The sequence below is a fragment of the Papio anubis genome, chromosome 4 (assembly GCF_008728515.1).
Source record: "Papio anubis isolate 15944 chromosome 4, Panubis1.0, whole genome shotgun sequence".
NCBI classification, from domain to species: Eukaryota; Metazoa; Chordata; class Mammalia; order Primates; family Cercopithecidae; genus Papio; species Papio anubis.
In genome coordinates, this window is record NC_044979.1 from 141,641,312 (window position 1) to 141,667,781 (window position 26,470).

The 26,470-nt window shown below is 48.0% G+C and overlaps 1 protein-coding gene and 1 pseudogene across 1 annotated transcript in view; both read left to right on the forward strand.

Annotated features, from left to right (window-relative positions):
* Positions 1-10,205: 10,205 nt before the first annotated feature.
* Positions 10,206-26,470, forward strand: part of BAIAP2L1 (BAR/IMD domain containing adaptor protein 2 like 1) — a 112,260-nt gene continuing 95,995 nt past the window's right edge. The window contains exon 1 of the mRNA XM_021935671.2: positions 10,206-10,535. Within this exon, the coding sequence (XP_021791363.1) occupies positions 10,485-10,535 (51 nt within the window). The 5' untranslated portion in view covers positions 10,206-10,484. The remainder of the gene's footprint in view (positions 10,536-26,470) is intronic.
* On the forward strand, positions 22,600-22,687 carry LOC116274849 (annotated as a pseudogene).

Below are 26,470 nucleotides of genomic sequence, written 5' to 3' on the forward strand. Positions count from 1 at the left end.
TCTTAAAAAAAAAAAAAAAGAAAAGAAAAGAAAATCCTTTTTGGCACTGGGCGAAATGACTCTTGCCTATAATCCCAGCACATTGGGAGGCTGAGGTGGGTGGATCACTTGAGGTCAGGAGTTTGAGACCAGCCTGGGTACCATAGAGAGACTCCGTCTCTACTAAACATCAAGAAAATTATGCAGGTGTGGTGGCATGCACCTGTAGTCCTAGCTATCTGGGAGGCTAAAGTGGGAGGATCGCTTGAGCCTGGGACCACTGCACTCCAGCCTGGGCAACGGAGTGAGACCCTGTCTCAAAAAATTTAAAAAATGAAAGTATTTATTGGCCTTGGTGAAGGCCAAGGAAGCTTGACTTAACTGGGTAGAAAAAAACAATATCCTAAGAGAACTTATCCCACCAAGCCTGTGACACAGAGCAGGTTCAGAAGCTGAATCTCGTGGTGAACTTCTTGGAGTGCTTGGTAGAGACAAATGTAAAACTTTTCTGGAGGAATATTTGACAAATCGGGTCACAAGGGATTCTTACAGAAAAAATGGTTCTCGGCCGGGCACAGTGGCTCACGCCTGTAATCCCAGCACTTTGGGAGGCCAAGGCAGGTGGATCATTTGAGGTCAGGAGTTGCAGACCAGCCTGGCCAACATGGTGAAACCCCGTTTCTACTAAAAATTCAAAAATCAGCTGGGCATCGTGGCAGGCGCCTGTAGTCCCAGCTACTCAGGAGGCTGAGGCAGGAGAATCGCTTGAACCTGGGAGGCAGAGGTTGCAGTGAGCCGAGATTGTGCCACTGCACTCCAACCTGGGAGACGGAATGAGACTTCTTCTCAAAAAACAAATAAATGGTTCTTTCCCCACCCATCCCAAAGATGACCTCATAAAAAAATTACCAAAACAAATAAGGAAAAAATCCACTGCTATAGGGAATCAGCAGACACAACAATAGCTGAGTGAGAATAAAAACAAACCAAACGAAATAAAACAAAGCAAACGAAAGCACACAGACGATCCTGGTAGAGACTATAAAATAATACTGTAAGTGATTAAAGAGATGCAGGAATAGAAGCTATAAGGAAATAACATTCTGAAAAAGAAATGGAAAGATCTACAACAAGTAAAAGGATTGCAATACTAATTTTTTTTTTTTTTTTGAGACGGAGTCTCACACTGTTGTCTGGACTGGAGTGCAGTGGCGCCATCTCACCTCACTGCAACCTCCACCTCCCAGGTTCAAGTAATTATCCTGCCTCAGCCTCCCAAGTAACTGTCACCCAACCATCACACCCAGCTAATTTTTTGTATTTTTAGTAGAGATGGGGTTTCACTATGTTGGCCAGGCTGGTCTTGAACTCCTGACCTCATAATCTGCCCTCCTCAGCTTTCCAGAGTGCTGGGATTACAGGTGTGAGCCACTGCCCCCGGCTGCATTACTAATTTTTAAACAACCCAAAAGCAAGACTCAGGCCCACGTGGTTTCACTGGTGAATTCCATCAGACATTTAAATAAAGTAAATACTAATTTTTCATAAACTCTTCCAAGAAATAGAAAATGAGAAAAAATAGTTTAGCAGTTCCTAAAAATGTTAAGTATAAAATGATCATGTGATCACTTGTGACCATGTCATCATGTTAAGTATAAAATGATCAGAGACTTTTTTTGCCATATAAGGTGAACTGTATTAGTCCATTTTCACACTGCTAATAAAGACATACCTGAGACTGGGCAATTTACAAAAGAAAGAGGTTTCTTGGACTTACAGTTCCACATGGCCGGGGAGGCCTCACAATCATGGTAGAAGGCAAGGAGGAGCAAATCACATCTTACATGGATGGCAGCAGGCAAAGAGAGCTTGTGCAGAAAAATTTCCATTTTTTATTTGTTTGTTTGTTTGTTTTTTCGAGACGAGTCTTGCTCTGTTGTCCAGGCTAGAGTGCAGTGGTGCTATCTCGGCTCACTGCCACCTCCGCCTCCCAGGTTCAAGCGATTCTTCTGCCTCAGCCTCCCAAGTAGCTGGGACTACAGGCATCCGCCACCATGCCTGGCTAATTTTTGTAGTTTTAGTAGAGACGAGGTTTCACTATATTGGCCAGGTTGGTCTCGAACTCCTAACCTCATGATCCTCCTGCCTCAGTCTCCCAAAGTGCTGGGATTACAGGTGTGAGCCACTGTGCCCAGCCAAAATATTTTTTAAAATTAGCCGGGCATGGTAGCACGTGCCTGCAGTCCCAGCTACTCAGGAGGCTGAGGTGAAAGGATCATTTGAGCCCAGGAGTTTGAGGCTGCAGTGAGCTATGATTGCACCACTGCACTCCAGCCTGAGCAACAAAGCAATACCCTGTCTCAAAAAACTAAAATAATAAATTAAAATAAAATAAAGTAGAATACTATGATAGAGAAGGCCTCAAATACGACTTCAGGTTGAGTGGTCAGGAAAGGCCTTATGAGGCTGCATCTAAGCTGAAATCCAAATGACAGGAAAGACCTGGGTTGGGGTCGGGGGGCCAGGGGGGAGAATATTCCAGGCAGAAGGAATAGCTAGTGAAAAACTCTAGGGCAGAAATGAGCTTGGCATGCAGGCGAACTCAATGCTGTTGGGATTGGAAGAAAAGTACAGAAAGGTTAACGAGTTTTAAATTCCCATCTACCTTTCAGAACAAGAAAACTTAAAGCTCAGGCTGGGCGCGGTGGCTAATGCCTGTAATCCCTGCACTTTGGGGATCGAGATGGGCTTATCACATGAGGTCAGGAGTTCGAGACCAGCCTGGCCAACATGGTGAAACCCTGTCTCTACTAATTATTCAAAAAATCAGCCGGGCGTGGTGACGCATGCCTGTACTTCCAGTTACTCTGAAGGCTGCAGCAGAATGACTTGAATCCAGGAGGTGAAGGTTGCAGATTGCTGAGATCGGGCCACTGCACTCCAGCCTGGGTGACAGAGTGACACCCTGTCTCAAAAAAAAAAAAAAAAAAAAGCTGGGTGCAGTGTGCGGAGGCTCATGCCTGTGATCCCAGCACTTTGGGGGCCAAGGTGGGCAGATCAGTTGAGGTCAGAAATTCAAGACCAGCCTGACCAACACGGCGAAACCCCATCTCTACTAATAACACAAAAATCAGCCAGGCATGGTGGCACATGCCTGTAATTCCAGCTACTCTGGAGGCCGAGGCAGGAGAACCCAGGAGGCAGAGGTTGCAGTGAGCCAAGATCGGGTCACTGCACTCCAGTCTGGGTGACAGAGTGAGATTCTGTCTCAAAAAACAAACAAACAAACAAACAAAACCCCAAACAGTCCAGGCCCAGTGGCTCATGCCTGTAAATCCCAGCACTTTGGAAGGCCAAGGCAGGTGGATCATGAGGTCAGGAGTTCAAGACCAGCCTGGCCAACATAGTGAAACCCCCGTCTCTATTAAAAGTACAAAAATTAGCCGGGCGTGGTGGCGCACGCCTATAATCCCAGCTACTCAGGGAGCTGAGACAGGAGAATCAATCGAACCCGGGAGGTGGAGGTTGCAGTCAGCCGAGATCGCGCCACTGCACTCCAGCATGGGTGACAGAGTAAGACTCTGTTTCAGAAAACAAACAAAAACCAGAAACAAAACAAAGGTTAAAGCTCCATCCTGTCTATTAGTAGCTTTTACAGGAAGTGCCCCAAACTGCCGTTATCAGCAGAGACCTCTTTTGTCACAAAATACAGTGAAATCTTCATGGGTTCCCCTCGCTCAAGTACCCACCAGGGCAAAGGAAGCCATCAGCACACCACATAGTAAGTTTGAAAGAAGAGAGAACCCCCAAAAGAAGAGCTTGTTTTAACTTTGGACTTCAAAATCTTATTGACAGCCAGGCGCGGTGGCTCATGCCTGTAATCCCAGCACTTCGGGAATCCGAGGCGGGTGGATCACTTGAGGTCAGCAGTTCGAGACCAGCCTAGCCAACATGGCAAAACTCCAACTCTACTAAAAATGTAAAAAATCAGCCAGGCATGGTAGCGCATGCTTGTAGTCCCAGCTACTTAAGGGGCGGGGCAGGAGAATCGCTTGAACCCAGGAGGCGGAGGTTGCAGTGAGCCAAGATCGTACCCCTGCACTCCAGCCTGGGTAACAGAGTGAGACTCTGTCTCAAAAAAAAAACAAAAACAAACAAACAAAAAAAACGTATAGACATTGTCACCTGCCACTGCATCTTACAAACTTTGTTAACATAAACAGGATTTTTTACTCCAATGCCCTATAAATTATGATGGGGTTTACATCCCAATAAACCCATTGTAAGTTGAAAACATCATTAAGTTGAAAAATGCATGTAATACACCTAACCTACGAAACATCATAGCTTAGCCTGGCCTACCTTACACATGCTCAGAACACCTACATTAGCCTACAGTCGGCAAAATCATCTGGTACCACAGCGCACTGCAGAGTATCGGCTGTTTACCCTCATGATGCCACAGCTGACCTGGTAGCTCCCTCCACCTGCCCAACATTGTAGAAAGCATCCTACTGCCGGGCACGGTGGGCTCACACCTGTAATCCCAGCACTTTGGGAGGCCAAGGTGGGCAGATCACGAGGTCAGGAGTTCAAGACCAGCTTGGCCAATGTGGTGAAACTCCATTTCTACTAAAAACACAAAAATTAGCCAGGCGTGGTGGCATGCGCCTGTAATCCCAGCTACTCGGGAGGCAGAGACGAAGAATCGCTTGAACCTGGGAGGCAGAGGTTGCAGTGAGCCGAGATCATGCCACTGCACTCCAGCTTGGGTGACAGAACAAGACTCTGTCACAAAAAGAAAGAAAGAAGGAAAGAAAGAGAGAAAGAAAGAAAGAAAGAAAAAGAAAGAAAGGAAGAAAGGAAGAAAGGAAGAAAGGAAGGAAGGAAGGAAGGAAGAAAGAAAGAAAGAAAGAAAGAAAGAAAGAAAGAAAGAGAGAGAGAGAGAGAGAGAGAGAGAAAGAAAGAAAGAAAGAAAGAAAGAAAGAAAGAAAGAAAGAAAGAAAGAAAGAAAGAAAGAAAGAAAGAAAGAAAGAAAGAAAGAAAAGGGAAGGGAGGAAAGGGAGGAAAGGAAGGAAGAAACCATCCTGCTATATATTCCTAGCACAGGGAAAGATCATAATTCAAAATTCAAAAAAGTACAGTTGCCAGTGAAGGCATGTTACTTTTGCACCAACATAAAGTCAAAACCGTAGAAAGTGAACCATCGTAAATTGGAGATCGTCTGTATTGAAGCTGAAGGAGGAGATCTTGGTTGCCTGTCTCTGGGAAGGCACTGGACTGATTTACAGAGAGGCCAGGCCAGCTCTTCCGCAGCGCTTCTATTCAGGAGGAAAGAGACTGCAGGGAGTTCTCAGTAAAACAATGACTGCTACTCTCACCTTCTCCTGAGTCATCCCTTCCTATTGATTCGCCTTCTTTACCTCTGAGCATCGTGAAGTCTCAGAATAACAGAGGCTGTGGATTTTCAAGTTTAGATGAAACCAGCAAATGTACTTGAAGAGTCTAAAACAAACGGCCTTTTGAGATCACATCCACCTTTTCACCTATGGCATGATTGGTTGTACCTGGATGATGGCTTTCACTGTAGTCCTCAAATTCTACCTTCTTCACAGGCATGGTTCAAACCCAGTTCATTCCACACACTACAGCCCCCAGCAGACTCCCTGGCACAGAGCAGATCATCAATACTCATTTGTATTTTGTTCAACCAAGACTTCCCAGGCATCGATGTGCCAAGCACTGAGCTGGGAACTGCACTACTCTTTTTTTGTTTTTGTTTGTTTTTTTGAGAAGGAGTCTCGCTCTGTCGCCCAGGCTGGAGTGCAGTGGTGCAATCTCGGCTCACTGCAACCTCCGCCACCTGAGTTCAAGTAATTCTCCTGCCTCAGCTTCCCAAGTAGCTGGGATTACAGGCACACACTGCCAGGCCCGGCTAATTTTTGTATTTTTAGTAGAGACGGGGTCTCACCATGTTGGCCAGGATGGTCTCTATCTCTTGACTTCATGATTCACCCGCCTCGGCCTCCCAAAGTGCTGGGATTACAGGCAGGAGCCACCATGCCTAACCTTTCTGTTTGTTTGTTTTTGTTTTGATTTGTTTTGTTTTGAGACAGGGTCTCACTCTGTTGCCCAGGCTGGAATGCAGTGGCGCAATCTTGGCTCACTGCAACCTCTGCCTCCCAGGCTCAAGTGAGTCTCCTGCCTCAGTCTCCTGAGTAGCTGGGATTACAGGCACGCGCCACCACGCCCGGCTAATTTTTGTATTTTCAGTAGAGACAGGGTTTTGCCATGTTGGCCAGGCTGGTTTTGAATTCCTGGCCTCAGGTGATCCATCCGCCTCGGCTTCCCAAAGTGCTGGAATTACAGGCATGAGCCACCGCACCCAGCCCCTGGCCTGCACTACGCTTTAATGTTGTTACAGACCAGGAACTGACCACTTTCAAAGACTTCTAAAGGAGCAGGTTGGTCACAACTAGAAAATTATTTCCATAAAGGAGTATTAACTCTGACTGTGTATCTGGTGGAAGATTTGCATACAATTATGAACCTGGTCTTTTCATCAAATTCCAACGTCAGCAATCAAATTGGGCCATCTGAGATACTTGAAGGTTGGCTGTTGTTTTTGTTTTTGTTTGTTTTTGAGATGGAGTCTCGATCTTGTTGCCTAGGCTGGAGTGCAATGGCGCAATCTCGGCTCACTGCAACCTCTGCCTCCCGGGCTCAAGCAATTCTCCTTGTAATCCCGAGTAGCTGGGATTACAGGCGCACACCACCACGCCCGGCTCATTTTTGTATTTTTAGTAGAGACAGAGTTTCGCCATGTGGGCCCAGCTGGTCTCGAACTCCTGACTTCAGGTGATCTGCCCACATCAGCCTCCCAAAGTGTTGGAATTACAGGCGTGAGCCCCTGCGTCCACCTACTTGTGGGTTTTACGGTGGTTTGTCATTCTCTGTCTTTTCTGGCTCTTAACCACACCACGGAGCTGTGGGGGTGTTAAAGGTCAAGCCTCTGCTCTCTTTCCAGCTCCTCAAGTGACCACCTGGCAGCAGAGAGTGAAACGATCTCATTCATTGGAAGACATAGAAGGAAGTTCTAACACAAAAGGTGATCTGCAAAATTAAGGCAGCGATTTTCAAGTTTCAATAAAAACCAACAGACGTACTTACAGAGCCGAATACATAATGGTAGGAATTATAAAGTCATGAATGCATCTCCCATATGGGAAGTGAAACCCAGTTGGCAAACCTCATGAACTAAAGACTGTAAATCTGTTAAAGAAGGAGGCACCTGCTTCCATCGCCAGAAACTTGAGACCGATGTGTTATTTCCCCCTGACATCAGGAATACATAACCTTTTGGTTCCTAAGCATGATACATTTTTTTCTGTTTGCTTGTTTGTTTTGAGACAGAGTCTCACTCTCTTGCCCAGGCTGGAGTACAGTGGCAGGATCTCAGCTCACTGCAACCTTCACCTCCCGGGTTCAAGCGCTTCTCCTGTCTCAGCCTCCCGAGTGCTTGGGACTACAGGTGCCTGCCAACCAAGCCCGGCTAATTTTTGTATTTTTAGTAGAGACGGGGTTTCACTATATTGGTGAGGTAGGTCTCTAACTCTTGACCTCAGGTGATCCACCCATCTTGGCCTCCCAAAATGCTGGGATTACAGGCATGAGCCGCTGTGCCCAGCCGCATGATACGTTTCATAGCTTGCAAAACCTGATAAAATGGTCCCCAAGTCCAAGTAATGGTTTCTGTTCTAAGTTCATCCTCTTGGCGTTCCCATCTGTGTTCCCATCTGGGCCACACAGTGCCTTCATTGTGTATGTTTCCTAGTGAACTTTATCACAAGATTAGTTTAGAAGTCTCACATCTTTCTTCTTTTTTTTTTTTCCTTTTTTTTTTTTTTTTGAGACAAAGTTTTGCTTTTGTCGCCCAGGCTGGAGTGCAATGGCGCAATCTCAGCTCACCACAACCTCAGCCTCCCAGGTTCAAGCGATTCTCCTGCCTCAGCCTGCTGAGTAGCCAGGATTACAGGCATGCACCATCAAACCCAGCCAATTTTGTATTTTTAGTATAGACGGGGTTTCTCCATGTTGGTCAGGCTGGTCTCAAACTCCTGACCTCAGGTGATCTGCCCGCCTCAGTCTCCTAAAGTGCTGGAATTACAGGCATGAGCCACCGCGCCCGGACAGAAGTCCCACATCTTAACAGCCCATAAAAGATGCAATTGCACTCACATAGACGTTTTGGCATTTTTGTTTGTTTTTTGAAACAGAGTCTCACTCTGTGGCCCAGGCTGGAATGCAGTGGCACAATCACAGCTCACTGCAACCTCCACCTCTTGGGCACAAGCCATCCTCCTACCTCAGCCTCCAGAATAGCTGGGACTACGGATGCACACTACCACACCTGGTTAATGTTTTATTTTTTGTAGCGATGGGAGTGGGCTCCCTATATTGCCTAGGCTGGTCTGGAACTCCTAGACTCAACCAGTCCTCCTGCCTTGGTCTCCCAAAGTGCTGGGATTACAGGCATGAGCCATCCTGCCTGGCCTCCAGATAGAAGTTTTTTGTTTGTTTCTGAGACAGAGTTTCGCTCTTGTCCCTCAGGCTGGAGTGCAATGGTACTATCTCAGCTCACTGCAACCTCCGCCTCCCAGGTTTAAGCAATTCTCCTGCCTCAGCCTCCCGAGCAGCTGAGATTACAGGTGCACGCGCCACCACGCCTGGCTAATTTTTGTATTTTTAGTAGAGACGCGGCTGTTGCGGGGGGCGGGGGGCGGGGTGTTTCACCATATTGGCTAGGCTGGTCTCGAACTCCTGACCTCAAGTGATCCACCTGCCTTGGCCTCCCAAAGTGCTAGGATTACAGGCGTGAACCACCAAGTCCAGAGGTTTTAAAACATCAGAATAAGACCTCCCGCCCTTGTTGGGTGCGGGTCTCAGGTGCCAAGTAGTGGTTCTTACTGGGGAGAAGGCTGTCACCCAGCCCAAGGTACATACTCCTGGAAGATGCCCAGAGAAGGCAGCTGCATCACCCTTGGGCAGGGCTGAGGCTGGAGTGGAGACAAAATAGGGAGCCCGGGAGCCACACACCTCCCGAGTTTCAGTGATGACAGGAAGAGAGGCTTCCCTAACATCTCAGCTGAGGTGGTTTTCTAAACCCTGCAACAATCTTGTTAGTAGCACGGTTATATTGCATTGAGTTAAAGGTCGCTGTTAATGTAAAATTAAAAAACGTACTTCCGGGCCGGGCGCGGTGGTTCATGTCTGTAATCCCAGCACTTTGGAAGGCCGAGGCGGGCGGATCACCTGAGAGGTTAGGAGTTCGGGACCAGCCTGGCCAACATGGTGAAACCCCGTCTCTACTAAAACTACAAAAAACAATTAGCCTGGAGTAGTGGGCGCCTGTAATCCCAGCTACTTGGTGAGGCTGAGGCAGGAGAATCACTTGAACCCGGGAGGCAGACGTTGCAACGAGCTGAGATTGCGCCACTGCACTCCAGCCTGGGCGACAGAGCGAGACTCCATCTCAAAAAAAAAAAAAAAAAGTACTAACATTTCGGTAACTAGATCTTGGCATTTATTAGTTTTTTCATATATCAGGAGCTTTCAAAATTGCAAGTGGCAGCCCGCTTTCTCCACCTAGGAGGGCCCATGCCCCCCACGGATCCCTTTAACTTTTGGGGTCAGTGAGCGGCAGGGCAGGGAGAAATCAATCCGGGAAATTAATACAAGTGGGGAATGTGGCCCCTCTTCCCTTGGTCCCCAAAAGGGAGGGATGGAGGAAGCCCTTATGGAGGGCGTGGGCCTCGGGGTCCTCGGGGCCAGCACCAGGCGAAGCAAACAAGGGTTCCAGGACTACAGTACTAAACACCCCCAGGCTGCCCTTGCCCTAGCAAAACAGCAAAGCGAGCCGCCCACTCCACACACGGTCCCACTCCAGGGTCTCCGGCCCCACGTCGCCGGAGCTCTTGGGAGGGCCGCATGGGGGCGCACCGTGGACTCCCCGCCTTGTCCGCCCCAGGTGGGGTGACCCCGCCCACTCGGGGGGCCCGCTTCCCTCCGGCTACGCCCATTCCAGCTGCCCGGCCCCGCCTCCTCCCCGCCCACCTCGGCCGCCTCAGCGGGAGCCGCCCCGCCCACCCCGGCCCGGCCCCGCTCACCAGGCCGCCTCAGGTGGGGCCGCCCCGCCCCTCCGGCCCCGCGGCCCCGCCCCCGTCCGCCCCGCCCGCCTCAGGTGGGGCTGTCCGGCCCGCCCCGCTTCCTCGGGCGGCGTCCGGCAGCTTCTCCTCTGCTCCTCGCAGAAGGCCAGGGCGGCGCCGCCGCAAGTTTTGACATTTTGGCAGCGGAGGCGCGCGCGGGCACTCTCGGGCCGACGGCTGCGGCGGCGGCCAACCCTCCCAAGCCCCTTAGTCGCTCCCCGGCGCTCCCGCTGCCCAGAGTCCGGCGGCCACGAGGCCCAGCCGCGTTCTCCCGCGCTTGCTCGCCCGGCGGCCGCAGCCATGTCCCGGGGGCCCGAGGAGGTGAACCGGCTCACGGAGAGCACCTACCGGGTAAGCCAGGGGCTCCGGGCGCAGGGAAGTCAGGGCTTTCCACCTCGGGGGTCAGAAGGAGACTTTACGCGGGAAGGTACTTTCCCAACCCCCCCCCCGCCCAGCTCCCCTTCCCCTCCTCTCCTCGCCCCCGTCCTTCCATCTCGCCCCGTCTCTCCCACTCCTCCCCTGGCCCTCCACAGCCCCTCTTCTTCCTCCTCTGGCCCTCTTCCTCCTCCCTGTCCCTCCCCATCCCTTACCCCCCACTTTTCCCCCTTCTTCCCTCCCACCCACTTTCCCCCCTCCTTCCCTGCCCCCCCACTTTTTCCCCTCCTTTCCTCCCCCTCCTCCCTGTGCTTCTTCCCTGTCTCTTTCCCTCCCCTGTACCTCTCTCCCTCTGCCCCTCCGCTCCCCATTCACTCTCTCTCCTCCCCTGCCCCTCCTCCCTGTCGCTCCCCTCTTCCTGGTTCTTCCTTCTCGCCCGTGTGTCTCCCCCTCCTCCCCTGTCCCTTCTCTCCTTTCTCTCCCCCTCCTCCCTCTCCCTCCCCCTCCTCCCTCTCCCTCCCCCTCCTTGTGGTTCTTTCTCCTCCCCCGTGTGTCTCCCCCTTCACTCCTGGTCCTTCTCCGCCTCCCCTGTCCCTTCTCCTCCCCTGTCCCATCCCCTCTTCCCTGACCCTCAGAGCGCTGGAGACCGCCCCCCATCCCCTGACTGGCTCCACATTTTACAACCAGTGCACTTAGATCGGGGAGGGGTCGGTTGTGCCTCGATGGGGGCCCACGTCCTCCTAACTTCTTGGAATTAGTGACCCGCGCTGGCCTGGCTGTCGGGCTTAAGCCTCCGGGACCAAAGACACAAGCTTGAGTTTTCTCTGAGAAAAGAAAGCGCCCAAGAATGTGGGGGTGAAACTCCCCTATTACTAGGATCCCCAGGTGAGCCGAGCTCTGGGCGTTCTCCAGGGAAACGCCCTCCCCCTTAGACCCTTCCTCTCCCAGCTTTCAGTTTGAACTTGGCTTTTATATATGAGTTATTTGGTGAGGTTCTTGGAGTCAAAGAACAACCGAGGTTTTAATGAAATTGACCTAACCTTAAGGAATGCATTCATGGCCGGTCTCTTAACTTGCATGTGTTAGGAGAGAATTTTTCCTGAGACAGACAGAGACTTAGGATTAGTGGCCAGTTTAAGTACTAATAAATGAATTCCAGGTGAAATAAGATATGTTAATCATCTGCTATTAATAGAACACAAAACAACTTTTGTTTTAATTCAGCCTAGGCATCTTGAACCCTTGAAACTTTGACGTTCTCTAAGTTCGTGTATAGGCATGTTTAAGATTATAAATGGTCGGTGTTGGTTGGTGTGTTTTATCTTTTTTCTGTCCCTGGTGCTTGAATCAGGAAGTTTGGTCTCTCTGATAGACTTTTTTAACCGTAAAATTTTAGTTTCTGGGGTTTCAAGGTCTGAATTCCTAAAATCAGAGGAGTCTTAACTTTTGTTGAATGAAAGTAAGAGAAGAACATGAACATTTTTGTTATGTATTGAAATCCAAGAGATTATCCATTCTGTTTATCTTAACACAAAGTGTATACTGTCACATATAAATTATGCCTGACAGGTAGGGAGAGTAGAGACAGTTGACATAGTGTTTTTGATGTTCAGTCACTGTGACCAAAAACTCTTCCTATTCGTATGTTGCCTTCATAGAGGGCGATCTTTAGACATCTGGGAAATTCGAATGTTGAAATCCTACATTTGTACTGAGATTGCTACTATTTAAATGACCCGGAAGACGTTGCTGCATGAGGTGTGTCGGGAGCTGACCAAGTGTGTAAATAAAACGTTCTTTCTGCCAGACTCAGACCTGGGAAGTAAGTAGTAGCTGCCCTGTTGACTGTCAGTGAAGGAAAAACTTTGTAATTGAGGAACACAGGCCATTCCAAATTTGAGGCAGAGTCTGATATCCACTGGGGTGCAAAAACACAGACTACCACTACCTTCCACCCTCCCTCCAAGAACAGAGCCCTGTGTATCTTCCCAGTCTGAGCTGCGATTGAAACTTAAGACTAGCAGTCAGGTGTTCTGAGTTAAATGCCGCTTTTTTTTTTTCTCCTGCTTCTTCCTAACGTAGACTTTTATTAGCAACTCCTTAGAGGGACCGTACCAAGGCGAATTGCAGCGTCACAAATGCCAACCACTTGGGCATGTCGTATTACCCAAAGAACAGAAATGGCAGGGAAAAAGTGTGGATTTCATCATTTTGGTTATATGTATTTGTAGACGTAAAGCAATGTAAATGGAGATTAAATACCAGTACCTGATTGTTTTCCACTGCCAGGTGTCTGAAAGCATACTGGAAAGCTCACTAAATGTTTGTTAATTTTAATTACTATTTCCTTGTTAGTGTTTTGGGGCCTTTTTTTTTTTAATGTCCAGGTGGTAGGATATTTACAGCATCAGACCACAAGTTTATGTCATCTATGAAATAGTGAGGACTGCTAGCCTATGCGTTGGCCATGCAGGCAATGCAAAGTGAAATTTTATATTCAGGAGTCTGAAAAACCTTTCCCCGTCTCTGTATTGGGTTCATCCCCTTATCCCGCCCCGCCCCGTGATGTTCAAGCTGAAAACAATTTAAGCTTAATATGGCAAAAATCTAGGGGCAGTGTTGATGAATCTAGTGCTTTTAAGAAGAGGTGTCCTCTGTTACCTAACCCTCTACCATATTTTACTAATAGAAACGCAACCCAACCAGGTGTGTTTACAAAAGCCACCTGCAAATGATTTTTTTAATGATTTGCTAGTATGGGTTTTAGTTTTTAAAAAAATACTCAGGGCCAGGCCGGGCGCGGTGGCTCAAGCCTGTAATCCCATGGGAGGCCGAGACGGGTGGATCACGAGGTCAGGAGATCGAGACCATCCTGGCGAACACGGTGAAACCCCGTCTCTACTAAAAAATACAAAAAACTAGCCGGGCGAGGTGGCGGGCGCCTGTGGTCCCAGCTACTCGGGAGGCTGAGGCAGGAGAATGGCCTAAGCCCGGGAGGCGGAGCTTGCAGTGAGCCGAGATTGCGCCACTGCACTCCAGCCTGGGCGACAGAGCGAGACTCCGTCTCAAAAAAAAAATACTCAGGGCCGAGCGCGGTGGCTCACGCCTGTAATCCCAGCACTTTGGGAGGCCGAGGCAGGCGGATCGCGAGGTCAAGAGATTGAGACCATCCTGGTTAACATGGTGAAACCCCGTCTCTACTAACAATACAAAAAATTAGCCGGGCTTGGTGGCGGGCACCTGTAGTCCCAGCTACTCGGGAGGCTGAGGCAGGAGAATGGCGGGAACCCGGGAGGCGGAGGTTGCAGTGAGCTGAGATCACGCCACCGCACTCCAGCCTGGGCGACAGAGCGAGACTCCGCCTCAGAAAAAAACAAAAAAACCTCAGGTTTCTCTGATTTTGAAATAAAGGAATACTTTAGAGAAAAGGAGGAATTATAAAGTAGCGTGATCCTCTGTAGCCAGTATCAAATATCCTTAAATATATGCTGTGTACACATTTGCTGAAGTGTCTAAAATGTATATGTAGGCAAATGATTACTGGAGAGCCATGTTAACTCCCAGGACGATGTGTGTATTTTACTAATTCTCAAACAAATGATGTTATAAACCCCAAAATGTCAAGTAATGTTGCTGTGACTAATTAGAGTTCAGCCAAAAATCCCTCCCCTGTCTACACTTTATAGCATGCCCATAATTTGCCCTCAAAAGCTTGCTTGTGATTTTGCATGGTTTTCTGATGAGTATATGCTCTCATAGTAGAGGAAGAAGTTCAAAAAAACCCTTAATTAAGAGTAGCCACAGCCTTCCTAGAAGAACTGTTAAAGACTTAGGAAGTAGGGCTGGGCGCGGTGGCTCAAGCCTATAATCCCAGCACTTTGAGAGGCCGAGGCGGGCAGGCAGATCATGAGGTCAGGAGATCGAGACACTCCTGGCCAACGTGGTGAAACCCCGTCTCTACTGAAAATACAAAAATTAGCTGGGTGTGGTGGCATGTGCCTGTAATCCTAGCTACTCGGGAGGCAGAGGCAGGAGAATCGCTTGAACCAGGGTGTTGGAGGTTTCAGTGAGCCAAGATCGTGCCACTGCACTCCAGCCTGGGTGACAGAGCAAGACTCCATCTCAAAACAAAAAACTTAGGAAGTGGAGGAAGAACGGGCATGGCAGCATCCAGGGATGTCCTACCTACAGGAATCTTGCTAAACAGAAAGCAAAAGGGAAGATGTCCCAGAAGCCTTTCAATGTCACCTCAAGGAAGCAAGCTCAAACTCTCTTTCAGATTGCAGACACCTCCATCCATCTCCCAGCCCCACCTTAGGCTACATTACCTTTCCCCATAACACTTCCTTAGAATAGGCTATGTGATATATTTATTTCTTATGTTTCTTTCCCTCTCTTTCCACCCCAACTAGAATGTGAGCTCTACAAGGCAATGAGCTTTGTTTTTGTTTTATTCCAAGCACTTAGAACAGTTCCTGACACATAGTAGGCATGCGTCTTTGTTGAATGAATGGACATTTATCCATTTAATGTGTGAAGCACCTGTCCTTTGGTAGGCTCCTGGCGCCCTCCTATGATACTTTTCATAGAGTTCTTAATTTTTTTTTTTTTTTTTTTGAGATGGAGTCTCGCTCTGTCACCCAGGCTGGAGTGCAGTGGCCGGATCTCAGCTCACTGCAAGCTCCGCCTCCCGGGTTTACACCATTCTCCTGCCTCAGCCTCCTGAGTTGCTGGGACTATAGGCGCCCGCCACCTCGCCCGGCTAGTTTTTTTTTTTTTTTTGTATTTTTTAGTAGAGACAGGGTTTCACCGGGTTAGTCAGGATGGTCTCGATCTCCTGACCTCGTGATCTGCCCGTCTCGGCCTCCCAAAGTGCTGGGATTACAGGTTTGAGCCACCGCGCCCGGCCTCATAGAGTTCTTAATTCTAAGTAAACATCAGCCCTCCAGGTGAATGTGGATTGTGTTTACTTAACTATTTATATTTATTTATTTTTGAGACAGGATCTTGCTTTGTTGCTCAGGCTGGAGTACAGTGGTGCAATCGCAGCTCACTGCAACCTCCGCCTCGCGGGTTCAAGCAATTCTCCCACCTCAGCCTCCCAAGTAGCCGGGACTGCAGCCACCATGCCTGGCTAAGTTTTGCATTTTTTTGATAGAGGCAGGGTTTCACCATGTTGGCCAGGCTGGTGGTTAACCAGATTGAGAAACTGAGGCCTCGGGTCTCTTAGTGACCGGCTGCCACATCCCACTTACCATTTGTTTGTATGATAATTTAATTTCCAGTGACCAGCAGATGCACAAACCAAATACATTTTCATAATGTGGCGATCTATGGTGTCACTGGAATTTTCTGTCATTCTGTTAATTCGTCATCATTGGCATGTTTTGAACAACTCTCTTAATAAAATGAGGCTAGGAGTGGCGGCTCGTGCCTGTAATCCCAGCGCTTTTGGGGGTCAAGATAGGTGGATTGCTTGAGTCCAGGAGTTCGAGACCAGCCTGGGTAATGTAGTGAGACCCTACCTCTACAAAGATACAAAACTTAGCCAGGTGTGGTGGTGTGTGCCTGGGGTCCCAGCTCCTCAGGAGGCTGAGGTGGGAGGATCACTTGAGGCCAGGAGTCAGAGGTTGCAGTACTGGAGTGGTGCCACTGTACTCCGGCCTGGGCAACAGAGTGAGACCCTATCTCAAGAAAAAATGATTATTTTTTAATTAAAAACTGGGTGGAATGTTGAAGAAAATAAAAATCCAATTTGTTTTAATTCCATGCAGATTAGCTTTCCCTTGAAGGTCTATGCAAGACAAGAATTAATACCCACAACTGAAATAGTGTCACAAATGTAAATCAAAAGCTACAGGTATGTAGCTGGGACCACATCCACCACCATGCCCGGCTAACTTTTTATTTTTGGTAGAGACGGCATCTCACTGTGTTGCCCAGGCTGGTCACACGCTCCTGAGCTCGAGTAATCTGCCTGCCTCGGCTTCCCAAAGTGCTGGGATTACAGGCCTGTATTCAAAGCTATAATAATTCCAACTTAATATTCCAACTTAAAAATAAGTTGTAAAAGCTGCACAGAATTTTAACTTATCTGCTGACACATGCAAATCTATTTTAAAGTTTGTTTTTAAAACTTTTTATTGAATAGCAGTATATATAAAGTTGTGCTTAAGTGTACATAGCTAACTGTTCACAAACTGAACACACCTGTGTAACCACCACCCAGATCAAGAAGCAAACCATGGCAACCCCCTGAAGTCCCTCTCGTGCCACCTCCCAATTGCTGCACCCCTCCAAGGGTAGCCCCTCTCCTAACTTCTTTTTTTTTTTTTTTTTTTTGAGATGGAGTCTTGCTCTGTCACCCAGGCTGGGGTGCAGTGGCATAGTCTTGGCTCACTGCAACCTCCACCTCCCAGGTTCAAGCAATTCTCCTCCCTCAGACTCCTGAGTAGCTGGGATTACAGGCTCGTGCTACCACGCCTGGCTGATTTTTGTATTTTTAGTAGAGATCGGGTTTTACCATGTTGGTCAGGCTGGTAACTCCTGACCTCATGATCCACCCGCCTCAGCCTCCCAAAGTTCTGGGCTTACAGGCATGAGCCACCATACCTGGCAGGGATTATTTTCTTTCTTTCTTTTTTTTTTTTTTTTTTTTTTTGAGACGGAGTCTCGCTCTGTCGCCCAGGCTGGAGTGCAGTGGCCGGATCTCAGCTCACTGCAAGCTCCTCCTCTCGGGTTCACGCCATTCTCCTGCCTCAGCCTCCCGAGTAGCTGGGACTACAGGCAACCGCCACTTCGCCCGGCTAGTTTTTTGTATTTTTTAGTAGAGACGGGGTTTCACCGTGTTAGCCAGGATGGTCTCGATCTCCTGACCTCGTGATCCGCCCGTCTCGGCCTCCCAAAGTGCTGGGATTACAGGCTTGAGCCACCGCGCCCGGCTATTTTCTTTCTTTCTGGGTTTTTTTTTTTTTTTTGAGACGGAGTCTTGCTCTGTCACCCAGGCTCAAGTACAGTGGTGTGTGTGATCTCGGCTCATTACAACCCTTGCCTCCCAGGTTCAAGCGATTCTCCTGTCTCAGCCTCCTGAGGAGCTGGGATTACAGGTGTGAGCTACCACGCCCAGCTAATTTTTGTGTTTTTAGTAGAGACCGGGTTTCACCATGTTGGCCAGGCTGGTCTCACACTCCCGACCTTAGGTGATCTGCCAGCCTTGGCCTCCCAAAGTGCTGGGATTGCAGGCTTGAGCCACTGTGCCTGGCTGGGATTATTTTCAGACTATTCCAAGATATTATGAGTCGTGCTTTATGAATGTTCTGGCTCCCATCTGATGGCCATAGGCCCTCATTTCTCTTGGGTAGATACACAGGAGCAGACTGGCTGAGTATTAGATATTGAAATATTTGGCTTTAGAAGAAACTGCTGATTGATTTTGCAAAGCGACGCACCAGACGCACCAGTTGCCATTCCGCCAGCAGAGAGTGAGAGTTCCGGTTGCTCTTCATCGTCGCCAGCTGCTGCTACTTCCCATCCTTTTAATTTTTGCCATTCTTGTGGGTATGTGCAAAAAATAATTTTAAAGTAAACACAAAACAAACAAAATCGTTTGTTCCAGGCCTGCTGGTGATCTGTCGTTTCTCTGTAGGACGTCTGTAATCTTGGCAGGGAGCCCCGTGGGAAATCCTTCAGGTCACAAGACAAACCAAGACCTAGGGAATTCTGGTCTGAGAGAGGCCGTCCAGTTCTGGTAGTCACTAGAGGAAGACATAAACTGAAGTTCATTAGACTCTAAAACTGTTATAACGGAACGCATGAAAGGGTTTTGGTTTTGTTTTATTTTGAGACAGAGGCTTGCTCTGTCACCCGGGCTGGAGTGCAGTGGCGCAATCTTGGCTCACTGCAACCTCCGCCTCCTAGGTTCAACTGATTCTCTGCCCTCAGCCTCCTGACTACAGGCGGGTGCCACCACACCCGGCTAATTTTTGTATTTTTAGTGGAGACGGGGTTTCACCTTGTTGGCTAGGCTGGTCTCGAACTGCTGACCTCAGGCGATCCACCCTCCTCAGCCTCCGAAAGTGCTAGGATTACAGGCATGAGCTACCACACCCAGCCATGAAAGGATTTTATTGCATAAAGGATGTAAATATCTCTTATGTTAAACTGGAGGGCTCGGAATGGGGTGCAGAGTTATGGTTAATTGCATTTTCTTGTTAATTAAATATTAATGAAAATACTTTCCTTTTTATGTAACGTTTCTTGAAAATGTACCTACTTTGGGCCAGACATGGTGCGGTGGGTGGTGGGGGGGGGGGCGCTCATGCCTGTAATCCTAGCACTTTGGGAGGCTGAGGCAGGCGGATCACCTAAAGTCAGGAGTTTGAGACCAGCCTGACCAACATGGTGAAGGCCTATCTCTACTAAAAATATAAAAATTAGGCCAGGCGCAGTGGCTAACGCCTGTAATCCCAGCACTTTGGGAGGCCGAGGAGGGCAGGTCATAAGGTCAGGAGATCAAGACCATCCTGGCTAACATGGTGAAACCCTGTCTCTACTAAAAATACAAAAAAATTAGCCAGGCGTGGTGGTGGGTGCCTGTAGTCCCAGCTACCCGGGAGGCTGAGGTAGGAGAATGGCATGAACCCGGGAGGTAGAGGTTGCAGTGAGCAGAGATCGCGCCACTGTACTCCAGCCTGGGTGACAGAGCAAGACTCTGTCTCAAAAAAAATAAAAATAAAATAAGAAATGTAAATAAGCATGCCCAGAATCCTGTAAACCAGAGATAACACTAACTCTTGCTGTCACTTTTTCTGATATTTTTCAATACATATTCCCATGTGAGTTTTCTGTGCGCTATCATTTTGATGACTGAACGCGACTCCATTTTTCATCATAATTTATTGGTCAGCCCCTGTGGTTGGACATAGATCGTTGCCAGTACTTTGCTATTACAGCGTGGCCATGGGCATGGTTGCAGTCAAAGCGTTGCACAGATCCTTAAGCAGATCCGTGATGTTTTCCTTAAGCCACATTCCCAGAAGGGAGCTCTGGGTCAAAGGGCAGGTACATTTTAAAGCCCGTTTGCTCCACATTGCAAAATGCCCTACAGAAAGCATGCACCAAATGATGCTGTCAGCTGCATTGTGTGAGAGTGTACCTCTCCCTGAACTCCAGCCAGTTAGGTAGACTTCTTTTTTGAAACAGAGTTTTGCTCTTGTTCGCCCAGGCTGGAGTGCAATGGCAACCTCCGCCTCCTGGGTTCAAGCAATTCTCCTGCCTCAGCCTCCCTAGTAACTGGGATTGTAGGCGCCCGCCACCATGCCCAGCTAAGGTAGACTTTTTTTTTTCTTTTCTTTCTTTCTTTTTTTTTTTTTTTTTTTAGAGAGGGGTCTTGCCACATTGCCCAGGCTGGCCTAGAACTCCTGGGCTCCCGTGATCCTACCTCAGCCTCCCAAGTAACAGGGACTACAGTCATGCACTGCCATTCCCTGCTCAACTAAGTAGATCTTTTAAAACCACTTCCTTTTTAATAACACATAGAAGGGGTGTGTGTGTGCGTTTTCAGTATTTAAGCATGTGTACCATATAGAATATGGACATTGGCCAGAACACCCACGATTTCATGCCTATTAATAACTAGGCATATTTTCCCCCATAAACTTAGAACTTATAGATATGTGCAGAGTAATTACAGCTCTGTGACCTTTCAGACCTTAGACTTCTGTTCTTATTTTCCTCAGCTTTGATTTTATACTTCTGTTTTTCTTCCTAACCTTGAGTCCTTCTGGTTTATCATGATTTTAGTGACTTGAGTTTTAGATTTTTTTTTTTTTTTGAGACGGAGTCTCACTCTGTCACCCAGGCTGGAGTGCAGCGGCGCAATCTCAGCTTCGCCTCCCAAGTTCACACCATTCTCCTGACTCAGCCTCCCAAGTAGCTGGGACTACAGGCGCCCGCCACCAGGCCTGGCTAATTTTTTTGTGTGTATTTTTAGTAGAGACGGGTTTTCACCATGTTAGCCAGGATGGTCTCGATCTCCTGACCTCGTGATCTGCCCACCTCGGCCTCCCAAAGTGCTGGGATTACAAGCGTGAGGCATTGCACCTGGTCAAGTTGTAGATTTTAGTGGTTTTAGTTCCTAGTGTAATCGCCACCTGAAGTCTTTGGGGATAATGGTGAGTTGCATATAAATGAGATAAAATGTGGCCAGTCTCTCTTTCTTTAAAAAATAGAAGAAAAAATGTTACCAGACTGTGTTCACAAACCAGTGAGCAGAATAGATGAACCCAGCTCAGAGATCTAACCAATCTCTCACAGTCTCCTAGAGTGCCTGTGCTTTTGAGAGAACAGCGGGTGGGTGAAGACACCCCTGGGTTTCCTGCTTTAACTGTGTTTATAGGCCGGGCACCGTGGCTCACGCCTGTAATCCCAGTACTTTGGGAGGTCGAGGCGGGCAGATCATGAGGTCAAGAGATCGAGACCATCCTGGCCAACATGGTGAAACCCCGTCTCTACTAAAAATACAAAAAAAAAAAAAAATTAACTGGGTGTGGTAGAGCACGTGTGTAGTCCCAGCTACTCGGGAGGCTGAGGCAGGATTGCTTGAACCAGGGAGGCAAAGGTAGCAGTGAGCTGAGATCACGCCACCGCACTCTAGCCTGGCAACAGAGTAAGAGATTGTCTCAAACGAAAAAATGTGTGTTTATTCATATGGTACTTTGGAGGCTAAAAAGTCCCTAAACGATAGCAATTAAGCACTAGTAACTCTAGGGCAGGAGTTTTTGTTTTTGTTTTTGTTTTGAGACAGAGTCTCGCTCTGTCACCCAGGCTGGAGTGCAGTGGCAGCGCGATCTCAGCTCACTGCAAGCTCTGCCTCCCAGGTTCACGCCACTCTTCTGCCTCAGCCTCCGGAGTAGCTGGGACTACAGGCGCCTGCCACCACACCCGGCTAATTTTGTTTCTGTAATTTTAGTAGAGACGGGGTTTCACCATGTTAGCCAGGATGGTCTCGATCTCCTGACCTCGTGATTCACCCGCCTCGGCCTCCCAAAGTACTGGGATTACAGGCGTGAGCCACTGCACCCAGCCACGTTTACATTTTTTAATGTGAATTGCTTACTTTTATAATGTTCAACATAAATGAAGCAGGTAAATATGTAGATAAATATATATATTCCATTTTAATGGGCATATGGTTTTTTTTTTTTTTTTTTTTTTTTGAGACGGAGTCTCGCTCTGTTGCCCAGGCTGGAGTGCAGTGGCCCCATCTCGGCTCACTGCAAGCTCCGCCTCCCCGGGTTCACGCCATTCTCCTGCCTCAGCCTCCCGAGTAGCTAGGACTACAGGCGCCCGCCACCTCGCCTGGCTAGTTTTTTGTATTTTTTAGTAGAGACGGGGTTTCACCGGGTTAGCCAGGATGGTCTCGATCTCCTGACCTCGTGATCCGCCCGTCTCGGCCTCCCAAAGTGCTGGGATTACAGGCTTGAGCCACCGCGCCCGGCCTGGGCATATGTTTTTAAACCTAAGCTAAAAATTGCTATCTCCTACCTCTGTTTGCAAATTTCCTATTTAAAGATAAACCTAATTTTAAATCTTATGATTTTTGTCTTGATTTTTACGTATGGGGATACATGTTTAACATTTACTAACCCAAGGCTGGGCGCGGTAGCTCATGCCTGTAATCCCAGCACTTTGGGAGGCTGAGGCGGGCAGATCACGAGGTCAGGAGATAGAGACCATCCTGGCTAACATGGTGAAACCCCGTTTCTACTAAAAATACAAAAAATTAGCGGGGCACGGTGGCGGGCGCCTGTAGTCCCAGCTACTCAGGAGGCTGAGGCAGGAGAATGGCGTGAACCTGGTAGGCAGAGCTTGCAGTGAGATGAGATCGCACCACTGCACTCCAGCCTGGGAGACAGAGCGAGACTCCGTCTCAAAAAAAAAAAAAAAAAATTTTTTTTTGCTAACCCTGTGCAACAGGCAACTAGCTGAACAAAATTGCAAACACTCAAATTCCAGTTCTTAAAACTGCCTTTGAAAAGTCAAGACTATACTTTCAGGGGTCATTTCTATAGTTTGTTCAGAAGTTTCTCTGAACGTGTAGAGCAAAAAGTCATTTCTGATGTTGCAAGTGGTTAATTGCTCTCCAAGCATGGCCGTATCTTTGAAAGGCACAAAATCAGGTGACAACAGGGACAAGAAGAGGTACAAGAGTGGTAATAACCTGTCAAAAGTATGGGGCAAAAGTCAGATGATTAAAACATAAGGCATCCTCACGCCTGTAATCCCAGCAGTTTCGGAGGCTGGCAGGGGCGAATCACCTGAGGTCAGGAGTTCGAGACCAGCTTGGCCAACATGGTGAAACCCCGTCTGTACTAAAAATACAAAAAAATCAGCTGGGCATGGTGGTGGGTACCTGTAATCCCAGCTACTTGGGAGGCCGAGGCAGGAGAATCGCTTGAACCTGGGAGGTGGAGGTTGCACTGAGCTGAGATCTTGCCACTGCACTCCAGCCTGGGTAACAGAGTGAGACTCTGTCTCAAAAAAAATAATAATAAAAATAAAAAATAAGGCCTCAAGCAAATGTGCAGAAAAGATTGGGGTAGGAGTTGGAATAGTTCCCAGGTGACAGATCCAACCACCAGCTACCCTAATCCAACAGACCCGTGCTGAGTTAGGAGGAGGGAAGCCCCTGCCTGTTGCGGGAGGGGAGAGGAGTACAGAAGACAGGGCCCCCTGTCACCTTCACATGCCTATCTGACAACTGCCTGAGTCTTAGTTAATAGACCAATCTGTTTCTGGCCACAAAAACCTCAAGTGACAAATCAGGAAAGTCACAATGAAAATTGCTCATGCTTAGGGGCCAGGATTTTCTTTGGATAAAACTTGGATGGTTTTGTTTTGTTTTTGTTTTTTTTTAATTTTCTTGGGGTCTATATTGCCCAGGCTTGAGTGCAGTGGTATGATCATGGCTCACTGCAGCCTCAACCTCCCAGGCTAAAGCGTTCCTCCTGCCTCAGCCTCCCAAGAAGCTGGGACTACAGGCACGTGCCACCACGTCTGACTAATTTTTATGTTTTTCATAGAGATGGGGTTTCGCTATGTTGCCCAGGCTGCTCTTGAACTCCTGGGCTCAAGCCATCTGCCTGTCTTGGTCTCCCAAAGTGCTGAGATTACAGGTGTGAGCCACTGCATCTGGCCCAGTTGTGATTATTTAATGGACTAAATGGTATGTGTCATCATAGCATGGGCTTATCTTATACTTTGAGCAGCTTAAGATACAGGACATCAACTACGTCTGACAGTACAATATGTGTCTGAACAGTAAATGCAGGAACAATATGCCTGTAAACAAAAAAGTTTAAACATGCAAAACATTGTGGGTTTTGTTTTGTTTTTGAGAGGGAGTCTTGCCTTGTCACCCAGGCTGGCGTGCAGTGGTGCGATCTCGGCTCACTGCAACCTCCGCCTCCCAGGTTCAAGCGATTCTCCTGCCTTGGCCTCCCAAGTAGCTGGGATTACAGGCATCCGCTTAGAGACTTAGTCCAATTCTTACGCCCTCTGAGAAGGCTTCTTCAGCTAACCAGTGCATCCTTTGTGTCATCCCAGATGGTTGTATGTACTTGATAATGCCCTATTCTTTCATTTGATGTTATGCTTTAGTCTGTAAATAAGGATAATACCTCCTAGGGTTGCTGTGAAGATGAAACATGGTCATACATGAAGGCTCTTAGAATATTGTCTGGCACATTGTAGGTATTCAATTAGGGTTAACTGTTACTAGGCATAGCGTGTGTTTACTAGACTGTCACCACTCCAAGAGCAGTGATTTTCATCTGTTTTGTTTATTGCCTGCCCCCTTATTTACAAATGACTGAGATAGGTGGAGCTGAGTAAATAGCTTATAAGAGAATACTGTTGAAAATATTGGCACACATTTTTATCTCCCTGAAGGAGCTATATGCTCCTTGAAGGTTTTTTTGGTGGTTTTTTCCTTTTGTTTTGAGACAGGGTCTTTTTTTTTTTTTTTTTTTTTTTTTTTGAGACAGAGTCTCGCTTAGTCGCCCAGGCTGGAGTGCAGTGGCACGATCTCGGCTCACTGCAAGCTCTGCCTCCCGGGTTCACGCCATTCTCCTGCCTCAGCCTCCCGAGTAGCTGGGACTACAGGCGCCCGCGAGACAGGGTCTTAACTGTTGCCCAGACTGGAGTGAAATGGCATGATCGTAGCTTATTGCAGCCTCCAGCTCCTAGGCTCAAGCAAATTCTCCTGCTTCAGCCTTCGGAGTGTCTGGGATTACAGGCGTGCATCATCACGCCCAGCTAATTTGTTTTTTGTTTTGTTTTGTTTTTTGTTTTTGTTTTTGTTTTTAGAGAGACAGGACCTGCCTCACTTTGTTGGCCAAGCTGGTTTTGAACTCCTGGGCTCAAACAGTCCTCCCACCTCAGCCTCCCAAAGTGCTGGGATTAAAGGCATGAGCCACTGCACCCAGCCCTTGAAGGTTTATTTAATCCCTTATCTTGGTGGTGCATAGTAAGAACTCAAAAATATTTGTGTTTTAAATGCTGAAGACCTGTGCTGATCACACAGGGGTGACTGAAACTGTCACCAACTCCTTAGTGGCGCTCAGATCTCATCGGTAATAACAGCTGCCACGTCGCCAGCACCTGTGAGGTACATGCTGAGCTTTTACCACCAACATGAGTTCTTCCCGCAACTGTTTTCTTGAGCACCACAGCTGTGCCAAGCACCATGGTTACCACCAGGAACCACGCTGGAGAAAAGACAAAGAAGGTCTGTGCCCGTCTAGAGTTTATAGCTATGACAGGACAGCAACCCCAAGTTCTAGTAGCCCCAGCCCCTCTCCTCCGCCTGGACCTGCCCATATCGTAAATTAAACATCCTTGCTCCTTTCCCTACCCTCTGTCCCAGAGGGGGCTGGCCTTTGCAACTTCAATATTTGGACTTCGTTTTGTCTCAATATGCAAAGAAAGAAGGAAAAACTTAATATGCATGTAGGTTAAGTTTGAGAGGAGTTTTAAGGCAATTTAAAGAAGTCTTTAAGGAAATCTTTGGAAGACCAGGCACAGTGGCTCACGCCTGTAATTCCAGCACTTTGGGAGGCCCAGGCGAGCCGATCACGAGGTCAAGAGGTCGAGACCATCCTGTTCAACATGGTGAAACCCCGTCTCTACTAAAAATACAAAAAATTAGTTGGGCGTGGTGGTACGTGCCTGTAGTCCCAGCTACTCGGGAGGCTGAGGCAGGAGAATTGCTTGAACCCAGGAGGCAGAGGTTGCAGTGAGATGAGATGGCACCACTGTACTCCAGCCTGGCGACAGAGCAAGACTCTGTCTCAAAAAAAAAAAAAAAAAAAGCCTTTGGAAAGTTGAATATAGGAGAGAAGTAGATGAGAGACAAAAAAAGTTCTCAGAAAGAACATTGTAGAAATGTTGATTCCTGGCTGGGTATGGGGGCTCATGCCTGTAGTCCCAGCACTTTGGGAGGCTGAAGCAGGCAGTTCACTTGAGGTCAGGAGTTCAAGACCAGCGTGGACAACATAGTGAAATCCCATCTCTACGAAAAATACAAAAACATTAACTGGACATGGGGGTGTGCACCTGTAATCCCAGCTACTCTGGAGGCTGAATCGCTTGAGTCCAGGAGGTCAAGGCTGCAGTGAGCCAAGATTGCGCCACTGCACTCCAGCCTGGGCAATAGAGCAAGACCCTGTCTCAAAAGAAAAAGAAATGATTTCCCCTTACTGATATCTGAGAAATAAAAGTAAAGAATTTAAACTGTTTTTAAATTATTTGGAGTTTTTGAGCAATTCCTTAGATCGCAAAGGCTGCAATTTTATTTTGAGACAGAATCTCTCAATCTTGGCTCACTGCAGCCTCCGCCTCCTGGGTTCAAA